The 23,524-nt window shown below is 31.1% G+C and overlaps 2 protein-coding genes across 5 annotated transcripts in view; both read right to left on the bottom strand.

The window, feature by feature from the left end:
• The window catches only part of LOC115891350 (tachykinin-like peptides receptor 99D), a 181,843-nt gene that overhangs the window by 144,960 nt on the left and 13,359 nt on the right, over window positions 1–23,524 (bottom strand). The gene's annotated exons all lie outside the window — the stretch shown is intronic.
• On the bottom strand, window positions 8,873–23,071 carry LOC115890268. The gene is made up of 3 exons (XM_030910475.1): window positions 22,831–23,071; window positions 22,603–22,776; window positions 8,873–9,240 (listed from the first exon to the last, which is right to left on the bottom strand). Exons 1-3 carry the CDS (start codon window positions 23,069–23,071, stop codon window positions 8,873–8,875), a joined length of 783 nt encoding a protein of 260 aa, XP_030766335.1.

The raw sequence follows: 23,524 nt of genomic DNA on the forward strand, positions 1-23,524 counted from the left end.
ATGACTTCTTGTATACCCTCTGGTATTTTACTGGTACTCCTAATGACACTTTTTATCAACATTTAAAGACATGAATTATTTTTTATACATTTCGTGGTAATGTAATCCTAACTGATGTCACAGAAATCATTAAGAGGTTAAACAGCCTTCATTATAGTCGAAAAATTGGTTTAAAAGTTAAATATTTGTGGTTTTTATATTTTTATACCAATAGTGCTTCTGATGGTTTTATCCAAATTTATAAACATGGATTACTTTTTATCGGGGTTGGCATGGTTTAAATCAAATAACACTACTTAACAAATTTCAAAATTTTTAAATTATCTGGGGTCTTACTATGTAATTATTATTTCTTACTATTAACTTAATAAAAATATATAAAATTGCTTTTGCTCCAATTTATCTAAGTACAAAAGCTGAAAGCGTAGGTCGGCCACTTCCGGTAAGTTGTCAAACCCTTTTGTTATAACTTGTGTGGATAGAACAAAGGGGGTAGTTCGCCACCGGATACTTCACTATTCGATTACCAATTATCCTAATTGGCTATTATTGGTTTTACCGCATTTTCCTGGCTACAAAAACCACACACTTTTTTATTTCTAAAAAACACATACAAAATTAAATATGTATCCAGAAAATGTTTGAAAATTAATGATTGTCCCTGGACGCTAATGATATTTCAAATTATCATCCCACAAACCTATTTATAATGTGGCGAAATTCAAAATGTGCATAATACTTTAGAAATTATCGCGCCTACGGCTAGTTTTTCGGCAAATTTATAAATTGATTTTGTGCCAGGATACTTAGTTTTCGCTAGACAGACAGATGTAAACTTAATTTTGTACAGCAACCTGGAGAAAAATATTAAGTGCGTCAAGTTGAACAGCTTCGCGACTGTAAACAAGGTTTTATCAAAATAAATTGCTGTATATTAATTTATTTACTTCTATTTTTCCTGTTGTGGCACTATATTTTTGTCCGCAAAGTGATAATTTTATGAATAAATTAGATATTTTGAGGTGTGATCAGTATTGACTGCGATCTTTACAGGGTAATAGCTCATGATACACTCCCTGAGTTATAAGGTTGCGTTGATTAACTCCCCCATACGATTTTCATCTATATATTTGTGTGTATAGGCTTGGTACATTCTCCGCCGGTGCTGCCACTATCGGAGAATATCGTAAACAACTAGTACTTACAAATAAGTGGGTTTAAATAGCGAGAATAGGTAAGAAAAATGTATTATTTAATTAGTTTAAAAGTGTTTTCTGGAAGTATAATTTGTGAAAATTCTAAAAATATAAATAAAAAAGTAAATATTTCAATATCATCAGAAGGTCTAACTTGTATTATAATTTATTATTCACCGGTTTTGCTAATGGAGTTTGGTTTGGTTTTTTATAAATTTTTGAAAGGTACATAACTGTAATTTTAGATGATCATAAAACATTTAATCGCTAGTTGATTAAAAAAAGTATACAAATTATATTTTATCCTCTCATAGTATATGTCTATTTGTTTTTTTGATTATGTAAGGAGCACTCTGTTTACTCTTGTTTCGTCGAACTGCTTGAATCCATTTTTGCTTTTCATCAAATCGGTGTGAGAAACTATGAAGCTATAAAATGTTGTTTCGGGAGAGTTGAATATCCGGGAAAGTTGAGTTATTGAATGTTATTGCACCAAACAACGCCCTAATTACGCTCTCCTTTACGCGATAACATTTTTTCGTCAATTTTATTAACATTTGAAATTGTCACAACACAATATAATAGTAGTGTTTTATAGTCTCAATAACGGCACTAGCAAAAAGCTAAATTACTTAAATATTATTGACAAAACTAAGATTTCAATATTATTTTAATGTGATCAACATGACGGCGGCGTGAAATACATATTATACATTGTTGAAATCAACTGAAATGCGCCAAGCCTATACGTTCATGGCAATTTGAATTTTCTCCACAATAAATTAGGAAAATGAATTTCATTAAACAAATCCAAGTATACATATATCTTTTAGCCACACTGTAAGTTGTAATATAGCGGTATACTTTCCCAAACCTAATTATTTGGCAACTTGGAAAATAAGGAAAACATAAATCTCGCCACGCGGACTGAACTTCAAGTTTTATTTAGTTCCTGTTATAGTTTCAGCTGCAGAGTCATTTATTTACTTTGGCCCAAAGTTCTTGTAACTGCTTTCGGCATAAGGCCTAGTCTAAATATCAAACAAAAATTCACAATTTCTGAACTCGTATTTTTATTACTCGTTTCCATTATATTAATAGAGAAATTAGACTATTCAAACTAATACAAACAATTAATATAATAACTTTTTGGTTATAGGATTAAAAGGAAGTGGATTGAATGAATTGAAAAACGAAACGAATATTCAATCAGAGGAAAAAAGGACAATGGCATAGGGATAAATTCTAAATGAGCCGGGATACAGACAATATCCCGGTTAGCCTTTATTTTAATTGGTGCCAATATAAATTCGATTAAAAAGAGTTTCTAACGGCACAATAAAAATCCCTCTTTCAATAAGCCATCCGAATCCCTTTCCGGGATTTTTTGGGGCTCTTCCGTTCTATTTTGGCTCCATTTCCATGTCGCCCACGCTTATTATTCCAACTATACAACGCCAATTTTGTCCAGTCAGTGGTTCGTATGATTTTTTCTGTACGGGGTGTCCCGTTTTCGTGTTGAAACTTCTTACTAACAGCTATTAAATTGAAGGATATATATATATATATATATATATATATATATATATATATATATATATATATATATATATATATATATATATATATATATATATATATATATTATGAATGCTTTTATAAACTTAGAGAGAAAAAAAAAATTAGAGTTAATATAAAACCGTATACTATTCTAGCTTTATAATCTTGTCTGTTTAAATTTTATTAAAAAACGATAATTCTATCACTCAGCCGGATAGCCTAGCAGCTGTGGCCATTAAACCAAAATACTACTACTACTAAGTTTTTTTAATTTCACTCAAAATGAGTTATTTGGGTCATAAATGACCTAAATACAAAATATTTTCATGGTATCTGTACTGTCTGTCTGTCTGTCTGTCTGTCATAATAATAACTAGTAGTGGGAACTATCGAATGAATACTATCGAAACATTCGATAGTTGCAATTCATTCGAATAATTCGATAGTTAGTAAGAAAACATTCGTTGAAAACTATTCGAATAAAAATTATCGAATAGATCCGTCATCTGCCTTGAAATATTGTATTCTAGTAATTCGGCAGCAAAAACCATTCATTTATAAAATTCATTCATTTATGGAATTCATTCATTCGTCAGGATCGATTATAATAAAATATTAACTGAATTTTAGTTGTCGCCCGGCGATGTAGGTTTTTTTTCGAGAAACCCGACAGCGGTCGGTGGCAATGCTATGAAAGAAGCCGGCATCTTTGATTTTTTGCGGAGTCAGATATAGATAAGGACACATTATTTTTTTTTATTGAGGTGCTAGTATTTACACAGAAAATACATTATGAAAGGCGCTGTTGCCATATTTTGGTATTAGTTGATATTAGCAAAGAATATTATTGTTTGGCTTTAGTTAATTAGGGATAGTATGTCTATATATTCTGCATTTTTTTTATTAATATTCTGTTGTTACACTGCAATAATACTTGTTATTTTGGATGTAGGAAAATTATTTTTAATGTTTTTTAGCAAAGACTGGTTTAATAAATAATAATAACAGTAATAATTTGTTATACCTATTAAAAACAAAATTTAAAATCATTTAAGTAGTAGCAAAATATAAACAACAAATTAGATGTCAAAATTATTTATATTAGATCCTATTTAAAAATAATATAGTCTCTAAATTTTTTGGCAACGTTGGTTTATTAAATAATAATAATTACAGAACTAATTTGTTATATTAACAACAAATTTTAAAATCATGAAATATAAACATTTATTAATTTTCTAAGCATGCAGTGTAATGGAAGGAAAATATAAATAAAAATTAGAAATCAAAATTATTAGGTGCTTTATATTACTATTTAAAAATTATATTTACTTTTACTGGCATTTACTTTAAAAATAAATGAAATATTTTTTCTTCGCAAAAACTACATGTAAGAGAATTAGCATAAACAAAATACAAACATCGTTAACTTTTTTTAAATTGGCACGTGTAAAACTTTCATTTTAATTTTCTCACCCCATAGTTTGAGTTCGATAACCATTTACTTAAATATGATTATACAACCACATTACTTAAATATGATTATTAAGTTCAACTAATTCATATTATTAAAACATCTAAAATACAAATATGTATTTTTAAAATTAATTGTAAGTTTATCTCATCTCTCTTAAAATTGCTACTTCTCAAAATGTCCCATTAAAAATAGACCACATACCATATAAAATTAAATAATTGAAAGATCGGACTACGGAAAACCACACAAATTTTCGAAAAATTTTGACCACCTGCACATGCACACAATCGTCAATAAATAAAATTAAAAAATAACTACTATTTTAGTATTTTTAACTATTTTAATAAACGCAAAAAATAGCACAGTATTTATACGGCGAAGTTATAAAAATTTGGAAGAACTAATAATACACTGACGCATACAAAAATCAAACGAATACTAAATTTCATTTATCAAAAGCATTCGATAGTCGTGGCTCAACGATAACCATTTAGTCGCACGGCGAGGTTGTCACATATGCTTTAGTATACAAATGAATGAATGATTTTATTCGAATAAAACCATTCGATAGTTGAAATCATTCATTCATTAACCATTCGATAGTCTAATTCATTCGATAGTTCCCATCGCTAATAATAACATCAAAATCAGTCAAAGTCGCAGTTTTTGAGACATATTTTATTAACATATTTTAGTATGGGCGGCTATACGTGCCTCCTGGCGCCAATTTTTTTTTAATTCTTCTTTAACAAAATAATGTAAATACATTAGATAGTAAAAAATGAACGATACAAAAACTGGAACAAACTAGTAATCCAAATATCTGGATAATGTTAAATTTCCAAAAAATGTGTCTAAATATAATGTCTAATGTTAAAAAATGATTTATTTTACGTTCCGTGTAACATTTACCTGCATTTTTTGTGTTGATCAAACCTGTCAAAACATAATCAAAAAAAAATGAAAATAAAACGTGGAAAGAAATCCATTGAAAAAGTCCAGAAATATAACAAGAGCGAAAAAAAACCTGAAAGGAGAGAGAATATCTAAGCGGGAAAAACGCAAAGAATAACATGATAAATCATGCACGTAAACAGATGCCCGATAAATATTTATGATGGGAAACGTGCGTTATTATTTACCCGAGCAATTGAGTAAATTAATCGCTACGGCAGCAGCAGCAAAATTTTCTTTATATAATTTAATACGGAGTTTACTCCTCGATGGAGATTTATGAACTAATATTTTACTTTTTGTTTTATTTTAACCAGCAGAATTACTGGAATATATTTACTAAGAAATATTGGTCTTGACAAAAATATGAATTCATTGAAAAAAATAAAAGATTTGGTTCGAATGAAACGTTCAAGTAAATAAGTATTTTTTTCAAACGTCACAAAAGTATCAATTCAAATCGTCAGTCAAAAGTATCAAAATCATCTTAAAAGTAATATGCGTATTATAAATATTCATCTTGCAAAACAAAAATTCTAAACTACGAAAAATAAAAGAGACAAACCTGTGAAGCAAACTGTAGCCTTTGAAGATATAAACAAAAACAAATATGAAGTCTCTAATGTGATCTAAAAGCAGTTCCACATTTATTTATCTAAGCTAAAATATGCATTAAATGTTCTAAAAATAATGCTTCTTTTATGCTTTTTCCATCTCAGTTGTTCGTATATTGTTCTCAAACAATATAAGATTTATATTCGGACGTTGATCAAAACACAAGGAAAATAAATATATTATTTGTGTATCATGACCGTCAAATTGGTATTTATATTTTCGTTCTTTAAAGAATCTATAAATTCTGTCTCTGTAGTTAGTTTATTGTACCGGGTATTTTATAGAAAATTATGAAATTCAAAACACAGAACTTTTTGACATCATTATACAGATTTTTTGAACAACCCTGTAACTTTTTTTTTCAGAGAAAAAAACGAGATATGGTATGTGTGTATATGACATAAATCTAGGATTGATTGACGTATACTGAATTGTTTTCGGTCACTTCCTGTTTCACCGGAAATGATTACAACTTTTGATTTTTACATGGTACTCTCGGATGGTATTTTTTCTACTTTATTCGATAGAAAATGACACTCTGTCTTATAGAATGACATATCATATATGTCAACTTTTGACATTTTCGCATATAATTTATTTGGAATTGTAATATGCGGTTCATAACGACAATTTGACTCGAAATACCAAGTTTGTGGTACCAAATTATTCGTAAAAAATATATTTTTTTTCAAATGTGCTAATGCGCTACCCTCGTTCCATTTGAAAAAATTGAGATATGATTAAAAATACGATTTGGGACACTAAAAACATTAGACGAAGTCTATTTTTCCAAGGCTACTTGATTAAAAATTAGTATTTTTAACACAGCTATAGTTTAACTCTAGTTTAACGTAATTTAACTCTCAAAGTGTCATTTTCTATCGAATAAAGTAAAAAAATACCAAGGGTGCCATTTAAAAATCAAAACTTGTAGTCACTTCCGGTGAAACAGGAAACAAGTGACCGTATACAATTGAATACAATTAATCCTGATTTATGTCATATACTAACATATCAAATCTAGTTTTTTTTCTGAAAAAATAAAAAGGCGTGAGCCACTTTTGAAAGACACACTGTATATAAACTTGAACGTTTTTTATTTATATAAGAATATGTGATAATTTTTTAAACTGACTTTTCTTTATGCCTTGTAATTAATAATTCCAAAAATAAAAGACCACCATGCAGTCTGTAACAAATCATCCGCCAGACATAAAAAATTACATTTCATCGTGTTATTTACTTTCTTACATATTTAATAAACTATCCAGGAATTTTTCGAGCCGATGAAATGAGAACAACACATTCCAAATTTTGATTGATTAATCATTTTTTGATTCATTAGACCGCCTGCCGATACGGCATGGATCGATGATCTCGATGAAGGCAAGAAAAATTGGCAAAAAATACCTTTTTCACTTGCACCAGGCAAGATTAATAGAGGGGGCCCACTTCAATCGGGCGGGGGTGTATGTTTTTTCACCCCCTGTGATGTACGACTCTAAAAGAAAAGCCTGGTTTTCATTTAACGAGAAAATTCATTTAAAAAATATTTAGAAATTATTATTTCAAGGAATTTACTACGAGTAGAAAAAATATTGTGCTGGAGTGGGGTTGGTTTCTATGTAATTTGACAAGTAAATAAAGCTGTCTCTTTAGTTGTCAGTTTTGAGTCAATATTTTTTAATTCTCTTTCGTGTCGATTGCTGATTGAATTGGAGCCAGAAATGGCTGAAAACGAAATAAGTAAATTACCAACAGATATTCAGGCTGAGGCGACAAACGCCATATCCCAACTTCCTCTTCTTTACGTGCCGTCTCTTTCGTGGAGGTTGGCGATCACATTGGCAAAATCTTCACGATTCTCGGCTTTCCTTATAAGTTCTTCAAAAGTTAGGTGAGTCCAGTTTCTGATGTTTCTCAACCAAAATAGTTTCTTCCTGCCGAGACCTCTCTTTCCTTCAATCTTACCCTTAACTATCAATTGTAAGACGTGGTATTTTTCATTTCTCAATATATGCCCTAAGTGTGATGTTTTTCTTATTTTTATTATATTGAGCAATTCTCTCTCTCTGCCTATTCTGTTGTAGACTTCGGTATTTGTGATATGGGCTGTCCATGGAATTTTAAGCATTCTTCGATATATCCATGTTTCGAACGATTCGAGGCGATTCATCTCTTGAACTTTCAGTGTCCATGTTTCTGCTCCGTATAATAGGATTGACCAAACATAACACTTAACGAGCCTAGTTCTCAACTCTAGGTCCAATCTGGGGTTCTGGAAGACGTTCTTCATTTTTAAAAATGCATTTCTCGCTTGTTCTATTCTGGTTTTTATTTCCACGTCGTTGTTCAAGGTGTTAACTATTCAGGACCCCAAATAGTTGAACTTGTAGACCTGTTCTAAGGTATTGCCCTCCATTTTAATAGGAATAAGGTACATTTTGGTTCTTTCCAAATATCATGACTTTAGTTTTAAGAGAATTGATCTTCATCCCGTATTTCTTACAGGAACCTTCAAGTCGTTCCACTAAACTCTGGAGACCAGTATCAGAATCGGCAATAAGAACTGTGTCATCGGCAAATCTAATATTGTTAATGACTTCGCCGTTGACTTTAATACCACAATCTGTTGAAGAGAAAGCTTCCCGAAAAATCGCCTCAGAATAAACATTAAATAACGAAGGAGACAGCACACATCCCTGTCTTACTCCTCCCTGTATATTGACTGGATTGGAATTGTCATTTTCAATTTTCATGTGGGCTGTTTGTTGCCAATATATATTTTTCAGAATTGTTACATCTTTGCTGTCAACTCCCAACTCATACAACATTTCGATAAGTCTCGTATGTTTGACTCTATCTAATGCTTTTTCGAAATCTACGAAACACACATACATTGGTTTTTGTTGGTCTGTACACTTCTGCGCCATCAATTGTAAACAGAATAAGGCCTCTCGTGTTCCCAATCCACTCTTAAACCCAAACTGTTCATAGCCGCTTTCTTGCTCACACTTCTTATAAATTCTGTTATGTATTATTTTAAGTAACACTTTCAGTGCGTGACTCATTAAACTAATAAGTCTATAGTCACTGAGATGTCGAGCTGATTTTTTTTCGGAAGCGGTACAAAAGTTGAGTGGAGCCAGTCATCAGGTACTTTTCCTCTATCATAGATCTTGTTAAAAAGCCTAGTCAGTATATCTACGTTCTCTTCTGATATTAATTTAAGTATTTCTGGATATATATTGTCAGGGCCTGGACTTTTGTTGTTTTTAAGTTGTTTAATTGCCTGCAATACTTCACTATTGAGAATTTCTGGTCCTTGATAAACCGTTGGTCTTACTGTTGGTTCTTCTCTATAGTCATTATAAAGTTCTTTCATGTGTTGTTCCCATACTTGTATTTTTTCTTGTACGGTTGAACACAGTGTACCATCTGAGTTAATAATTGTTAGAGGACAAAAACGTTGTGCTGGTCCAGTTAATTCTTTTATTTTTTTTGTGTAATGTAAATGAGTCGTGTTTCTTTTGTAAGTCCTCTAATTCCACGCACTTCTCTGAAATCCACTTTATATCCCAACTATTTTCAGTTAAATCCCGAATAACTTATGAAAAGGAATACAAAAAATTTAAAAAATGGAAGCAATTAAAAAACGTGCGAGAAGAAATAAAGTTTTTAACCTATCCTCGCTGTTGAAGTATCATTTAATCTACCCTGCGGTTAAAGTACTATTTTATCTACTACTTTTGATAGATATAAGGTAAATAATTTTAACAATTGCTATGGAAAAAATAAATAAATATTACTATTTACTCTAAAATACCAAACCAGGAAATAGGATAGGAGTATTTCTGTCATGCAAATTGTATACCATTTTGTTTTCCACAAACTTAAATCACCTAGAATATAATATATGCGCACTATGATCCTTATCATTCAAGGCACCCACCTATAAATACAAGCGTAATTTAATTTATTGTTACAGCATTACCGTTGATTAAAGCTAGTTTTATTTGAATTACTGCCAAAAGCATTAAAACCACCACTTGATTTACTACTGGTTCTTAAATTTATTACACATCTCTTTTATAAAAGCCATTTTAAAAGCTATACAAACGTTATTCATCAGTTTAGATGCATATAAACTCATTATAACAATACATTATTAATTATTATGATCAATTTATTACAAGAACCACGATGAAAGAACATTTTAATGCCAAAAAACTTTAAATTTTCATAATTGTGATAAATATCTTCTCATTTGAATGTTTCGAGAAATGTTTAATAGCCTCTCATTAGTAGATATCTTTAAATCTTTACGATAGAGCTTATTAATCAAACCCCATTGTTGCAGATGGCGTCGGAATAAGTCAGATTACTTGTTTTGTAACAGTTACAGCAATGCTGCTTTTGAAATTAATCTTGCTTAGTGATTTTAGAAGTTATACGAACATATTTCTGGGCTTTTTTTTAACTTTGATTAAAATCATTGTTCTATTGAACCGATTTTGATGATTTTTTAAGCAATTTGTAGCTATATGATTAGATTTTTTAGTATTTCTTTCTAAATTAAAAACGAAAGTTGCCATCTGTTAATAATACGAAGGAAAACAAAACGTTGATATTTTGGTGAATGTTTCAAACACTCTGTGGAGTACGTTAACAAAGCAACGAATTTAAAAATAATTTTAGCATCCAGATGTATCTTTTCTCGATAGTTTGTTTTTTTTATTTATCTTAATAGCTTTATAAACCTTAGACTTAACTTTATAGACCTATAAAATAGTGTTTATGATTTAGGTAATGTCACTGTTTTTGAAAAATTTTATTATTATAGTCTGTTGGGTGGTTACTCGTTACTCTAGCAGATATGGTTTTAAGTCCAAAAGTTGATCTCTACCATGATCAATACAATTAAAACAACAATAACCGATACTTTGAATCTGTAATTGTTACAGCTGCCGCTAGATGGCGAGAGCGGCTAGCACTCGCCATAGTAGCACGTTTTGTACTCAAATGCTATTCTCTGCTTTTCGTTTGTCAGATTGAGGGTTACAGCAAACAGCAAAGTCGGCCTGACGATGGAGATAAATCTCCGAAATCGGTCGTCGAATGGCTGTTCCCTTCACTTTGATGAACTTAATGCAGAGAATAAGCATATATGTAGGGTTTTTAGGCCTTAATGCCTTTTGTATTTTGTTTATCGATATCGATACTTTAGACTTTAGAGTTTAAAACCATCTCTACTAGAGAAAACGTCAATAAACAATAATAATTAATATGACTTTTCAGTGACGATGACTGCAACCTAACTTTTTTTACTCAGTAGCTTTTTACAGGTACCGGCGAAAAGTTATTAGTCTTACAAATAGGAGTCATAAACATCAAAATCCAATTTCTCATGTCAAAAATCTCCCATAGATTTTCATAAAATTATTGACGTAACGTTACTTCAGAAATTATTTGAAAAAAATCGAATTAAAAATGAAACTTCTACACCCAGTATCTCCTAAACTAAGCATTTTAGGACATACATTTATACGATATTATTATTTGCAAAATATGATGCCAAAATTTCCGGAATACAGTTCGGAACACCCTGTGTATATCCAACGCTTTATACTCAAAATACAAATTAAGAAATATCTTACCATTACGAGGGAGGGAGAGGGTGTCAAAACAAATCTAAAAGGGTCAAAGGGGGCCAAAAAATTCTCAAAAACTCCGCTTGTAATTAATGAACGAGAGAGAATTAACGTTAAAATCACAGTATTTCGAAGAATGACTTCCTCATAAATTAGAAAGTAGCTCAATCAGTGACTAAATCTTTTTTTGCTTTACTTCCCGCGAAAAAAACGCCCGCTTTCTTGGTTAAAAACTCCTTGAACTTTTCTGGGAGACAATGAAAAAAGGATTTGTCCCAAATTTCGGTATAAAGGAAGTTGTAAGGAGTGAGGAGCCTCGAAAAATGGGGCGAGAAAAGTTACAATTTGCCACAAAAACAGACCAGAGGGGAGACTGAAAGCGCCTATCGACAGATTGACAAGTTATAAAAAATAAAGGGGAGAAATTAGGGAGTTTTTAGGACATTTTTAGTGGATTGGGTGATTAAATAGTGTCAAAAAGTTAAAACTTGTTATATTCTTTTTCATGTATCTAAAAGAATGGCATTTATTTCTCAAAATATGCCTCATAAACTAAGATCCTCGAAACTATTATAGCTTCATACAAAGAAGAATAGTTGGACGATAGTTGGGAACTAATTGACTATCAGGCATGCATATTAGGGGTATGAGATGACCTATTTGATATGAATTCACGTCAACTCTAAACGTTAGTGAGATAAGTGTAATAATGAATGTTCTACCTGGTATCACACTTTGAACTACAACGACTTTAGAAAGTTAGGATATAATGTATAAAATCAATAATCAATAGAGTATTTATTATAACTATAATACACTCACCGGGACGAAAAAAGGGCACATTAAAATTTTGAAGTATTTTAGAGTTTAATATACAGGGTGGTCCGAACTGTATTCCGGAAACTTCGGCAGCATATTCTGCAAATAAAAATAAGTAAAAAAGTTCGTATAAATGTACGTTCTAAAGCGCTTAGTTTCCGAGATACAGGGTGTAAAAGTTTCATTTTTATTTCGATTTTTTCCAAATAATTTCTGAATTACCGACAATATTTCGATGAAAATTGGTGTCTGGGAGTTTTTTGACATGAGAAATTTGATTTTGATGTTAATATGACTCCAACTTGTAGAGGGCGCCACCTACATATTTTTTGACTGGGTTAAAGCTTAGGGTTAAAGTGCCCGATACGTACAGGGACATCATTTTAAGTGTCTCACTCGATTTATAATTTTCCTGTTTGGTATTTAAAGATAGTAGAAAGATTTTCTAATGTAATTTTTCGCGAGGATGCCGCTTCTTTACATCAAAATTTTTTAAAACGTCAATTTTGACGGATACGACGCCATCTTGATTTTTTTTAAATGGAAACCCTCACATATTTTAGCATGGTCCGGTAGACATATTTTAGCTAATTTCAAACATATATAGTTTAGTGTACTTTGCTCTTACCGTTTTCGATATACAGTGGATTTAAAAATGAATGGTTCCAAAATCATTTTAAGTGTCTCACCCAATTTAAAATTTTCCTCTTTTCTATTTTAAGATAGTAAAAAGATATTTTAATATAATTTTTCGCGAGGATGCCGATTTTCTACATTAAAATTTTTTAAATCGTCAATTTTGACAGATACGACGCCATCTTGATTTTTTTTAAATGGAAACCCTCACATATTTGAGCATGGTCCGGTAGACATATTTTAGCTAATTTCAAAAATATATAGTTTAGTATACTTTGCTCTTACCCTTTTCGATATACAGTGGATTTAAAAATGATTTGTTTCAGAATCATTTTAAGTGTCTCACCCAATTTAAAATTTTCCTCTTTTCTATTTTAAGATAGTAAAAAGATATTTTAATGTAATTTTTCGCGAGGATGCCGATTTTCTACATTAAAATTTTTACAACGTCAATTTTGACAGATACGACGCCATCTTGATTTTTTTTAAATGGAAACCCCCACATATTTTAGCATGGTCCGGTAGACATATTTTAGCTAATTTCAAAAATATATAGTTTAGTATACTTTGCTCTTTCAAAATATATAGTTTAGTATACTTTGCTCTTACCGTTTTCGATATACAGTGGATTTAAAAATGAATTGTTCCAGAATCATTTTAAGTGTCTCACCCAATTTAAAATTTTCCTCTTTTCTATTTTAAGATAGTAAAAAGATATTTTAATATAATTTTTCGCGAGAATGCCGATTTTCTACATTAAAATTTTTTAAATCGTCAATTTTGACAGATACGACGCCATCTTGATTTTTTTTAAATGGAAACCCCCACATATTTTAGCATGGTCCGGTAGACATATTTTAGCTAATTTCAAAAATATATAGTTTAGTATACTTTGCACTTACCGTTTTCGATATACAGTGCATTTAAAAATGAATTGTTCCAGAATCATTTTAAGTGTCTCACCCAATTTAAAATTTTCCTCTTTTCTATTTTAAGATAGTAAAGAGATATTTTAATGTAATTTTTCGCGAGGATGCCGATTTTCTATATTAAAATTTTTTACAACGTCAATTTTGACAGATACGACGCCATCTTGATTTTTTTTTAAATGGAAACCCCCACATATTTTAGCATGGTCTAGTAGGCATATTTTAGCTAATTTCAAAAATATATAGTTTAGTATACTTTGCATTTACCGTTTTCTAGATACAGGGTGTTGAAATCAAGAATTCCTCTAATTTTTATGTATTTGAATATGAATGCCATTCACTTACAACTGAGTGGCATTTGTATCCAAATGCATGAAATTTAGGTAAATTGAGCTATCTTATGATAAATGACTAGCAGTTTAAAACTAAATTTTCATTTTTTTTTATATACAGGGTGGTCCGAACTGTATTTCGGAACTTCGGCAGCATACTCTGCAGATAAAAATAAGTAAAAAAGTTCGTATAAATGATGATAAAACAGTTTCTGTTGAACTTTTGGCAAAAAAACATTTCAAATTTAAGATTTCAGACTAGTAACTATTTAGTCCACATGTTTAATATATGTCAATGATGACAGGTATTGCTAATTTCGATTCCCAATATCTCGAGAACCATTACTCGTAACAATTTTTACCAACAGACCTTTTTTACGTAAAAATCGTTATAAATGAATATTTTTTCACTCAGTAGTTTTATAGTACGTATACTCAGTAGTACGGACGAAAAGTTATTACTCTTCAAAACAGTTAAAACACGTGTATGTGGCGCCCCCTAGAAATTGGATTTATATTGACATCAAAATCAAATTTCTCATATCAAAAATCTCCCAGACACCAATTTTCATCACAGTATTACCGTTACTTCACAAATTATTTGAAAAAAATCGAAATAAAAATGATACTTCTACACCAAACCAAACCTGTATCTCCGAAACTAAGCATGTTAGGACATTTATACGAACTTTTTTACTTATTTTTATCTGCTGCCAAAGTTTCCGGAATCACCCCGTATGTAAAGGTCATATTGAAGAAGAATCAAAGTATAAATAAATAAAAAAATTTAAGCGTCGTAATTGTCAAATTTGACATTTTCAAGAATTTTAAAATTCGAAAATTGTAAACTGGATGAGTCACTTAAAATAATTCTAAAGATTTCATTTTTAAATCCACTGTATATCTAAAACGGTAAGAGCAAAGTATACTAAACTATATATTTTTGAAATTAGGTAAAATATGTCTACCGGACCATGCTAAAATATGTGGGGGTTTCTATTTAAAAAAAATCAAGATGGCGTCGTATCTGTCAAAATTGACGATTTAAAAAATTTTAATGTAGAAAATCGGCATCCTCGCGAAAAATTACATTGAAATATCTTTTTACCATCTTAAAATAGAGAAGAGGAAAATTTTAAATTGGGTGAGACACTTAAAATGATTCTGGAACAATTCATTTTTAAATCCACTGTATATCAAAAACGGTAAGTGCAAAGTATACTAAACTATATATTTTTGAAATTAGGTAAAATATGTCTACCGGACCATGCTAAAATATGGGGTTTCCATTTAAAAAAATCAAGATGGCGTCGTATCTGTCAAAATTGACGATTTAAAAAATTTTAATGTAGAAAATCGGCATCCTCGCGAAAAATTACATTGAAATATCTTTTTACCATCTTAAAATAGAGAAGAGGAAAATTTTAAATTGGTTGAGACACTTAAAATGATTCTGGAACAATTCATTTTTAAATCCACTGTATATCAAAAACGGTAAGTGCAAAGTATACTAAACTATATATTTTTGAAATTAGCTAAAATATATCTACCGGACCATGCTAAAATATGTGGGGGTTTCCATTTTAAAAAAATCAAGATGGCGTCGTATCTGTCAAAATCGGCATCCTCGCGAAAAGTTACATTAGGAAATCTTTCTACTATCTTTAAATACCAAACAGGAAAATTATAAATCGAGTGAGACACTTAAAATGATGTCCCTGTACATATATCTGTCTACCGCACTCCGGACATTCAAAAATCTCATTGCTTTGTTGCCTCTTAACTTTTTGGTTGTCGCTATTATCTGAGTTTACAATTCTTTTCCATTAAGTTCTACTGTGAGCTACTTCTCCCCACTCATTCTGCACGTTAATCCGCTTTAAGTTTTCGTGGAAAATGTCGTTGTACCTTTTGAGTTGTCCAACTGGCCTCCTCTTACCGTCTACAAGCTCACCGTAAAGCAGTGATTTTGGTATGCGGTTTTCTTGCATTCTGCATACGTACCCAGCCCATCTTAGTCGGGATTTTGTAACCACGACTTCAATACTCTCGCAGTTAGCTTTTTCCAGAACAGATACGTTTGAGACATGATGGAATCTTAGATTAACAATGATGGAACCATTTGATTCTTAAGAGTTGTCTAAGGTGTCTCTGGTGTCTGCGAAACTAAGCGTTTCAGGACATACATTTATACGAATTTTTTTACTAATTTTCATCTGCAGAATATGCTGCCAACGTTTCCGTACTACAGTTCGAACCACCCTGTATTATTATTTATTCACTTTATAAATTTCTATATAGACTAGAAATAATATTTTAAACCCCAATTTTTAATAACGAAAAATCCAATTTTTCTAATGACATTTTTTTTATTTTTCTCCTCCGATTCTAAAAGACGCTTAAAAAGAGTTTTTAGTTAATTACAATGAACCTTAATAGCTTAAAGTAATTTAAGAAAGAAGAAGTTATTTTGATCTTGATAAAATTTTCATTAAAAGTACAACTGAAAAAATAGGAGTAAAACGGTGTGTTTTATGTCAGAAAATTAATAAGAATTTTGTTCAAAGTTTTTCTTTTTTGGTGTTTACAGCATTTTGTAACTATAGCATTGTGAGACGCAACAAAAATTTAGAAAAAAATATATTTAAAAAACATTTTATACCGGGTGCGTCTCAAAAATAGCTCAGACCTATAACTCTTTTTAAGTTTTGACATTTTTGCATATTATGGTTTATTTGAAATTGTAACATGCGGTTCATAACGACAATTTGACTCGAAATACCAAGTGTGTGGCACCAAATTATTCGTAAAAAAATGCTTTTTCCAAATATGCTAAGCCACACTTGTTCCGTTTGAAAAAATCGAGATATGATTAAAAATACGACTTGGGCATCTTTTAACCGGCTAGAACAAGACACGAAAAACATTAGACGATCAAATCTATTTTTCGAAGGTTCCTTGATTAAAAATTATTGTTTTTAACACAGCCATAGTACTCTAGATTGAAATTTAAAATACGATTTGTTTTAAGCATTTTTAAGAAAATGTCAAAAGTTGACATATGATATGTCATTCTAATCAGAGTCTCATTTTCTATCGAATAAAGGAAAAATTTACCAAGTTTCCTGTTTTTTATCTGAAAAAATAACAAAGTTGTAGGAGACTTTTAGCACCCGGTATATAAAAAATGGATTTTTAAAATGAGCGTACACATTTATTAGAAAAAAAAAACATGTTAAAATCTTAATCAGGGAACCTGTATGTGAAATCAGAAAACTGTGAGAATAAAAAAAATACAACATTTTTTGAAAAAATTCAAAATTTAAAAAAAAAAATTGCGAAGACCCGCCCTGTATAATCTGAAAGAAATTATTCCAGTAATCGATTTAAAGAAAATTCCAAAAGAAAATTCGATTTTAATAATAGCTTTCCTTTCCAAATTTAGCAGTAATTAGGAATAAGAGTTGACCCAGATTACCTAAGCATATTAAATTCCAAAATCCATTGAAAATGTGTTTCTGGATTGTGGAAATAAAGTTATTGTCGTCCCAAAATAGAACTGTCTGTAAAATAAATATTTTTTTTTGATTACAGATTAATAGAAAATTGTTTTTTTTTTAGAAAAATAATATATTGTTTTATTAGGAGTAAAAATGACATGAATTCTGTGGCCAGGCTATACGTTTGACATACAGCTGAAGCACAAAAAGTCATTTTTACTCTAAATGGAGCACGTTATTTTTTTTCAAATGGCACAAATAATTTTTAAAACAATTTCAAACGTTCTAAATAATATAAAAAGATTTAAAAGTATGTAATATCTTGTATGTATATATATATATATATATATATATATATATATATATATATATATATATATATATATATATATATATATATATATATATATATATATGCTTTACTATTATTTAAGCGTTAAATGACTTTTTTATATTGTCAATCACGTCGCAAAAACTAATACTTTTGTCACGTTTGAAAAAAATAAGAAAATTTATTTTTTTTAGAAAAATTTCTGTATATTTTTCTTTATCTCCCCAGCCGACAAAAATATCCTTTTCATTTCGCTATATAAATCCAAAGTTATAAATATATACACTCTCTGAAAGTTTCACTCGTTTGACTCGAGCTTTTGTTATATAAAATCAAATTTTTCGCTTCATTTGTAAGAAAATTGCTCTATATACGGCGGAAGGCTATATTAGAAAAATGAGTCTAATATAGACAGAGCTATGAGAAGTTTGCCGCGAAAAATAGAGAAAGGCCAGTTTTATTGGCAAAGTTTCATGATGCGCCTTGCCCTTTTTAGATTAAGGTTTGGCAGGCATATAGTTTCTTTATCCGTCTCAAATAAATTACTTTTTGTACCCTTTTCCTTAAATATGGTTTCATTGAAAACATGCAACTAAAGATCAGTCCACACGTAATGCTTTATCGGTCAGGTAAATCGGAAGACGAAAAAATCATTTTATTTATTTATTTCACCCCTTCTTGGGGGTGAATTTAAAAAATTCTTTCAAAGTAACTTACATATATCAAAAATTCAAGTTACTTACCCAAAACGCCCGTTTTTTTTTCGCCTACACACAAGCTTTTACTTGATACGTCTTGACTGACAAGAAAAACGATATGTGTAGACCTATCCTAACAAAACACTGACTTTTATCGTCCCTAATTCTGATTAAATTTAACGACGTCAATGGATAATATCGAAAAGCCATCCAAAAAAAGAAAAAAACGATTTTATAGAAAAAGGAAAACATAAAAAGCAATAAATAAACATAGAAGGGCCGACAAAAAAAGGAACTTACTAAAGAGCGGTCAAATTTACCGACATATCCCGTCTCACCCTTCCACCGAGCTAAATGGGGGTTGAGGGACAATTTCCGGTCTTATAAATAAAACATGGCGGTTTCCTCACGTCCGGCACCGTCAGCATTTCTTCTCCGTATCCAATATCGACGGCAGTTAACAAATTTTTGTTCCAATCGTTGAAAAGGAGCATTTATTTTGAGAAATCTGGAGCCAAATCAGATATAGATGTACGTGTTAGTTTTCTTAATTTCTTTTAACACTGAAACAGTTTGTTTTGGTCCAACATATACCTTAGCAAGCAAAATCTAAACCAATTGTTTGTTTATTTAAAGCTTCCTTTCAGCACACATCTATACTAATATATAAAATCCTTGTGACTGACATACTGATTAATCACGATCCTGCTCAAACCACTCAACGCGTAAGGAGCTCAATTTTGGCATACAGGTTGATTCTAGGGTATAGAGGTTCGATAAGAAGGGATTTTTCGAAATTCCAGTTCCAAGAGGGTGAAACCACCCCTCAAATATTACAATATTTTTTTATTTAAAAAACGGTCAAGTTTCCGAAAAAAGGTAATTTTGTTTTTTTACATATTTTAAGATTTTTTAAAAATGTAATCATGGTGTTTCGAAAAATCTGGTCATTGATTAATCACGATCCTGCTTAAAGCGCTTGACGTAAAAAGCTGATTTTTGGAAAACAGATTGACTTTAGGGTGTAGAGGTTCGATAAGAAGGGATTTTTCGAAACTCGAATTCTAAGGGGGTGAAACTATCTCTCAAATATTAAAATATTTTTTATTTAAAACCCCGTGAGTTTTTCGGAAAAACTCTTAAACACGTATATTTTATTTTGTTGTTTTACATATTTTAAGATTTTTTATAAATTTATACAGGGTGTTTCATAAAATGTGACCATTGAGTATCTAATCACGATTCTGCTTAAACTGCTTGACGTTTAAAGCTGATTTTTGGCAAACGGATTGACTGTGGGGTGTAGAAGTTCGATAAGGAGGGGTTTCTCGAATCTCAAATTCCAAAAGGGTGAAAACACCCCTCAAATATTACAATATTTGTTATTTAAAAAACGGTTAGTCTTTCGCGAAAACGCTTGGACAAGCATAATTTATTTGTTTTTTTTACATATTTTGAAATTTTTTAAAAAATCATACAGGGTGTTCCAAAAAGTTGGGTAATTTCTTAACCACGATTCTGCTTAAACTGCTTGGCGTAAAAAGCTTATTTTTGGCAAACCGATTTTTCGAAAGTCAAATTCCAACGAGATGAAACTACCCCTCAAATATTACCAAGTTATATAATCATATCGCCATATTGTATATTGTTTTTTCTCATGCGGACATAAATGTGAGAAAATTTTATCCGGTTTGTATGTTAATGGAAATTCTTGCTTTGCTTTATCATCACCATTACAAATGATTAATTTGACGCGAACGAAGTCGCTGGTACACGCTAGTTTAATATAAATAGAATTTTATATTTTTTGTATGATTTGACAACGTCGCAAGCTTAAACTGCAAAAATCTTTAAAAACAAATAAAAAATCTTCGAGTAAATAAGTTCTCAAAAACATCTGACCCCGAAATCGAATTTTTCCACCGCAACTAATAAGAAATTGCGGTTTAACTATTTACCAAATACTCGACCAACCCGAAACCTATCGACGAAATGTACGGTCAAACTTCCACGCGGTTTTCCTCCAGGGCCGGAGTCACCGCGTCTCCCCTAGGGGCCAGCGCGCCGTGTTTGCCCCTGATCAACAGTCGCGACCCGCCTTTATCAGGTCCGTGATTTATCGGGCTCGGACTCACGTCGACGCGACTCTTGTCAAATATTTACCGTGTTAGAACGAGAGGGCAGATGTTTGTTTAGCCGGAGGACTCGGCCGGATATATTTCTAAAGCCCTGTTCGCATCACAGTTGGCTACAAGTCGTATTTGCATAAGGTTAATTCGGTGCGAGGTGAGAAGTGAATTGAGAGGTGGCATGTTTACCAGAGTCCGAAAAAGTAGTAAAATAAGCGTTCGGCATTTAACGTTTTAAGTAAAACTGGCTAGGTATTTTTACAGAAATGAAGAAGGAAACTAAAGATAAAGGATAATACGAAACTAGCGTGTACCAGCGACTTCGTTCGCGTCAAATTAATCATTTGTAATGGTGATGATAAAGCAAAGCAAGAATTTCCATTAATATACAAACTGGATAAAATTTTCTCACATTTATGTCAGCATGAGAAAAAACAATATACAATATGGCGATATGATTATATAACTTGGTAATATTTGAGGGGTAGTTTCATCTCGTTGGAATTTGACTTTCGAAAAATCCGTTTGCCAAAAATAAGCTTTTTACGCCAAGCAGTTTAAGCAGAATCGTGGTTAATCAATTATCCAACTTTTCGAAACACTCTGTATGATTTTTTAAAAAATTTCAAAATATGTAAAAAAACCAAATAAATTATGCTTGTCCAAGCGTTTTCCCGAAAGACTAACCGTTTTATAAATAACAAATATTGTAATATTTGAGGGGCGTTTTCACCCTCTTGGAATTTGAGATTCGAGAAACCCCTCCTTATCGAACCTCTACACCCCACAGTCAATCCGTTTACCAAAAATCAGCTTTAAACGTCAAGCAGTTTAAGCAGAATCGTGATTTGGTTTGGTTTGGTCATATTTTATGAAACACCCTGTATAAATTTTTAAAAAATCTTAAAATATGTAAAACAACAAAATAAAATATACGTGTTTAAGAGTTTTTTCGAAAAACTCACCGGTTTTAAAAATAAAAATATTTTAATATTTGAGAGATAGTTTCACCCCCTTAGAATTCGAGTTTCGAAAAATCCCTTCTTATGGAACGTCTACACCCTAAAGTCAATCTGTTTTCCAAAAATCAGCTTTTTACGTCAAGAGCATGGATCGTGATTAATCAATGACCAGATTTTTCGAAACACCCTGTATACATTTTTAAAAAATCTTAAAATATGTAAAAAAACAAAATAAAATATACGTGTTTAAGCGTTTTTTCGGAAACTTGACCGTTTTTTAAATAAAAAATATTGTAATATTTGAGGGGTGGTTTCACCCTCTTGGAACTGGAATTTCGAAAAATCCCTTCTTTTCGAACCTCTACACCCTAGAATCAACCTGTATGCCAAAATTGAGCACCTTACGTTGAGTGGTTTGAGCAGGATCGTGATTAATCAGTATGTCAATCACATAAGGATATTAGTATATATTACGATATCCGTATTGTAGCACATTTTTAGATAACTTATAACTATTTTTAAAATTTTGATGGTCAAACATAGGGTTGGCAAAATCTGGTATTTAACTTTTACTAGTTTTATACCAAGTTTTATACCTTATTATACCAAAAGGTATAATACTTTCGATTTAAAAATGGTAAAGGCTTTTTGTTATAAAATAAACCTGTTATAACCACAAACTTAGCATTTATTCAATAAAACAAAATAAAAACAATTATTAATCTTAAAAAAAATAAAGTAAAAACAAAACCAATAAACAAACAAAGCAAATCAAACTGGCTTTTTTGACTTTTGAATAAAAAAGTTTTGTACTAATTTCTGCGAGGGGCACATCGTCTTCATCTTCAATCTCCGATTGTATCTCCGTTTCCAAGTCACTCAGTTCAACTCCCTTGACACTGTTCGTCTCTGGAAAGCTACAGCCTGAGAGTGTATCCAATTCCCTTTCCTCCTCCTCTAACGTGGCATTATCCAACTCCCCTCCATCTAAAATTAAAAATTAAGAAGAAAAAACATTAGAAATTGTCAATATATACCTACCCTTTTGGATTTGTGAAGATGTCAAATTATTGCCCTCTTCATCTAGCTCCAGAAATCTTAAATTGTATTCTACGGCAAGCAGCTTCTCAACAGTTTCGTTAGAAAGTTTATTTCTATCCTTGGTATGTATGCGAGATTGACAGGAAAACTCCCGTTCAACAGATGCACTTGATGATGGAACCGTCAATATTCTAATAGCTATTGTTGCAAGGTCTGAAACCTCTGAAAAATGCTGGAACATTTTCCACCACGTGACTGGATTGGACGTGTTCTTGGCATCCCAGTATAGACAGGGTTTAAAAGGGGCTTCTTTTTGTATATGTTTAAAGTATGAAGAAAATATATTTGAACGTCGTGCTTCATTTTTCCAAAATCCATATTCTTTTATACAAATAAAATTCTAAATTCGAAACGGCCTCGGTTTTATCTGTATAGTTAAGACTGTCCACCAAATCTGGGATCTAAAATATTGGTCAAATTGTGCGTGGATGTAACCACAAAATCTTCCCTTTGACGAATCAGGTGATTTATTTTTTTTTTGCATCTTGCTGGCTAAAGTGGCGGTCAGACAGTGTTTTGATATTTAATAGTTTAATACAATTTGGTATAATACCTGGATAAGTTAAATATAAAGTATAATACCAAGTATAATACTAATTATACCATTTGGTATAAAACCTTTGCCAACCCTAGT

Source organism: Sitophilus oryzae, unplaced genomic scaffold (genome assembly GCF_002938485.1).
Source record: "Sitophilus oryzae breed Bouriz unplaced genomic scaffold, Soryzae_2.0 scaffold_1007_pilon_pilon, whole genome shotgun sequence".
Taxonomy (NCBI): domain Eukaryota; kingdom Metazoa; phylum Arthropoda; class Insecta; order Coleoptera; family Curculionidae; genus Sitophilus; species Sitophilus oryzae.

Coding starts and splice junctions, on each gene's coding strand:
- LOC115890268 (XM_030910475.1), bottom strand. CDS start 23,071: ATGTTCCAGCATTTTTCAGAGGTTTCAGACCTTGCAACAATAGCTATT. Junction 22,777..22,830: donor ATCTTCACAAATCCAAAAGG/GTAGGTATATAT, acceptor TTTTAATTTTAG/ATGGAGGGGAGTTGGATAAT. Junction 9,241..22,602: donor TGTGCCCCTCGCAGAAATTA/GTACAAAACTTT, acceptor TTATTAACTCAG/ATGGTACACTGTGTTCAACC.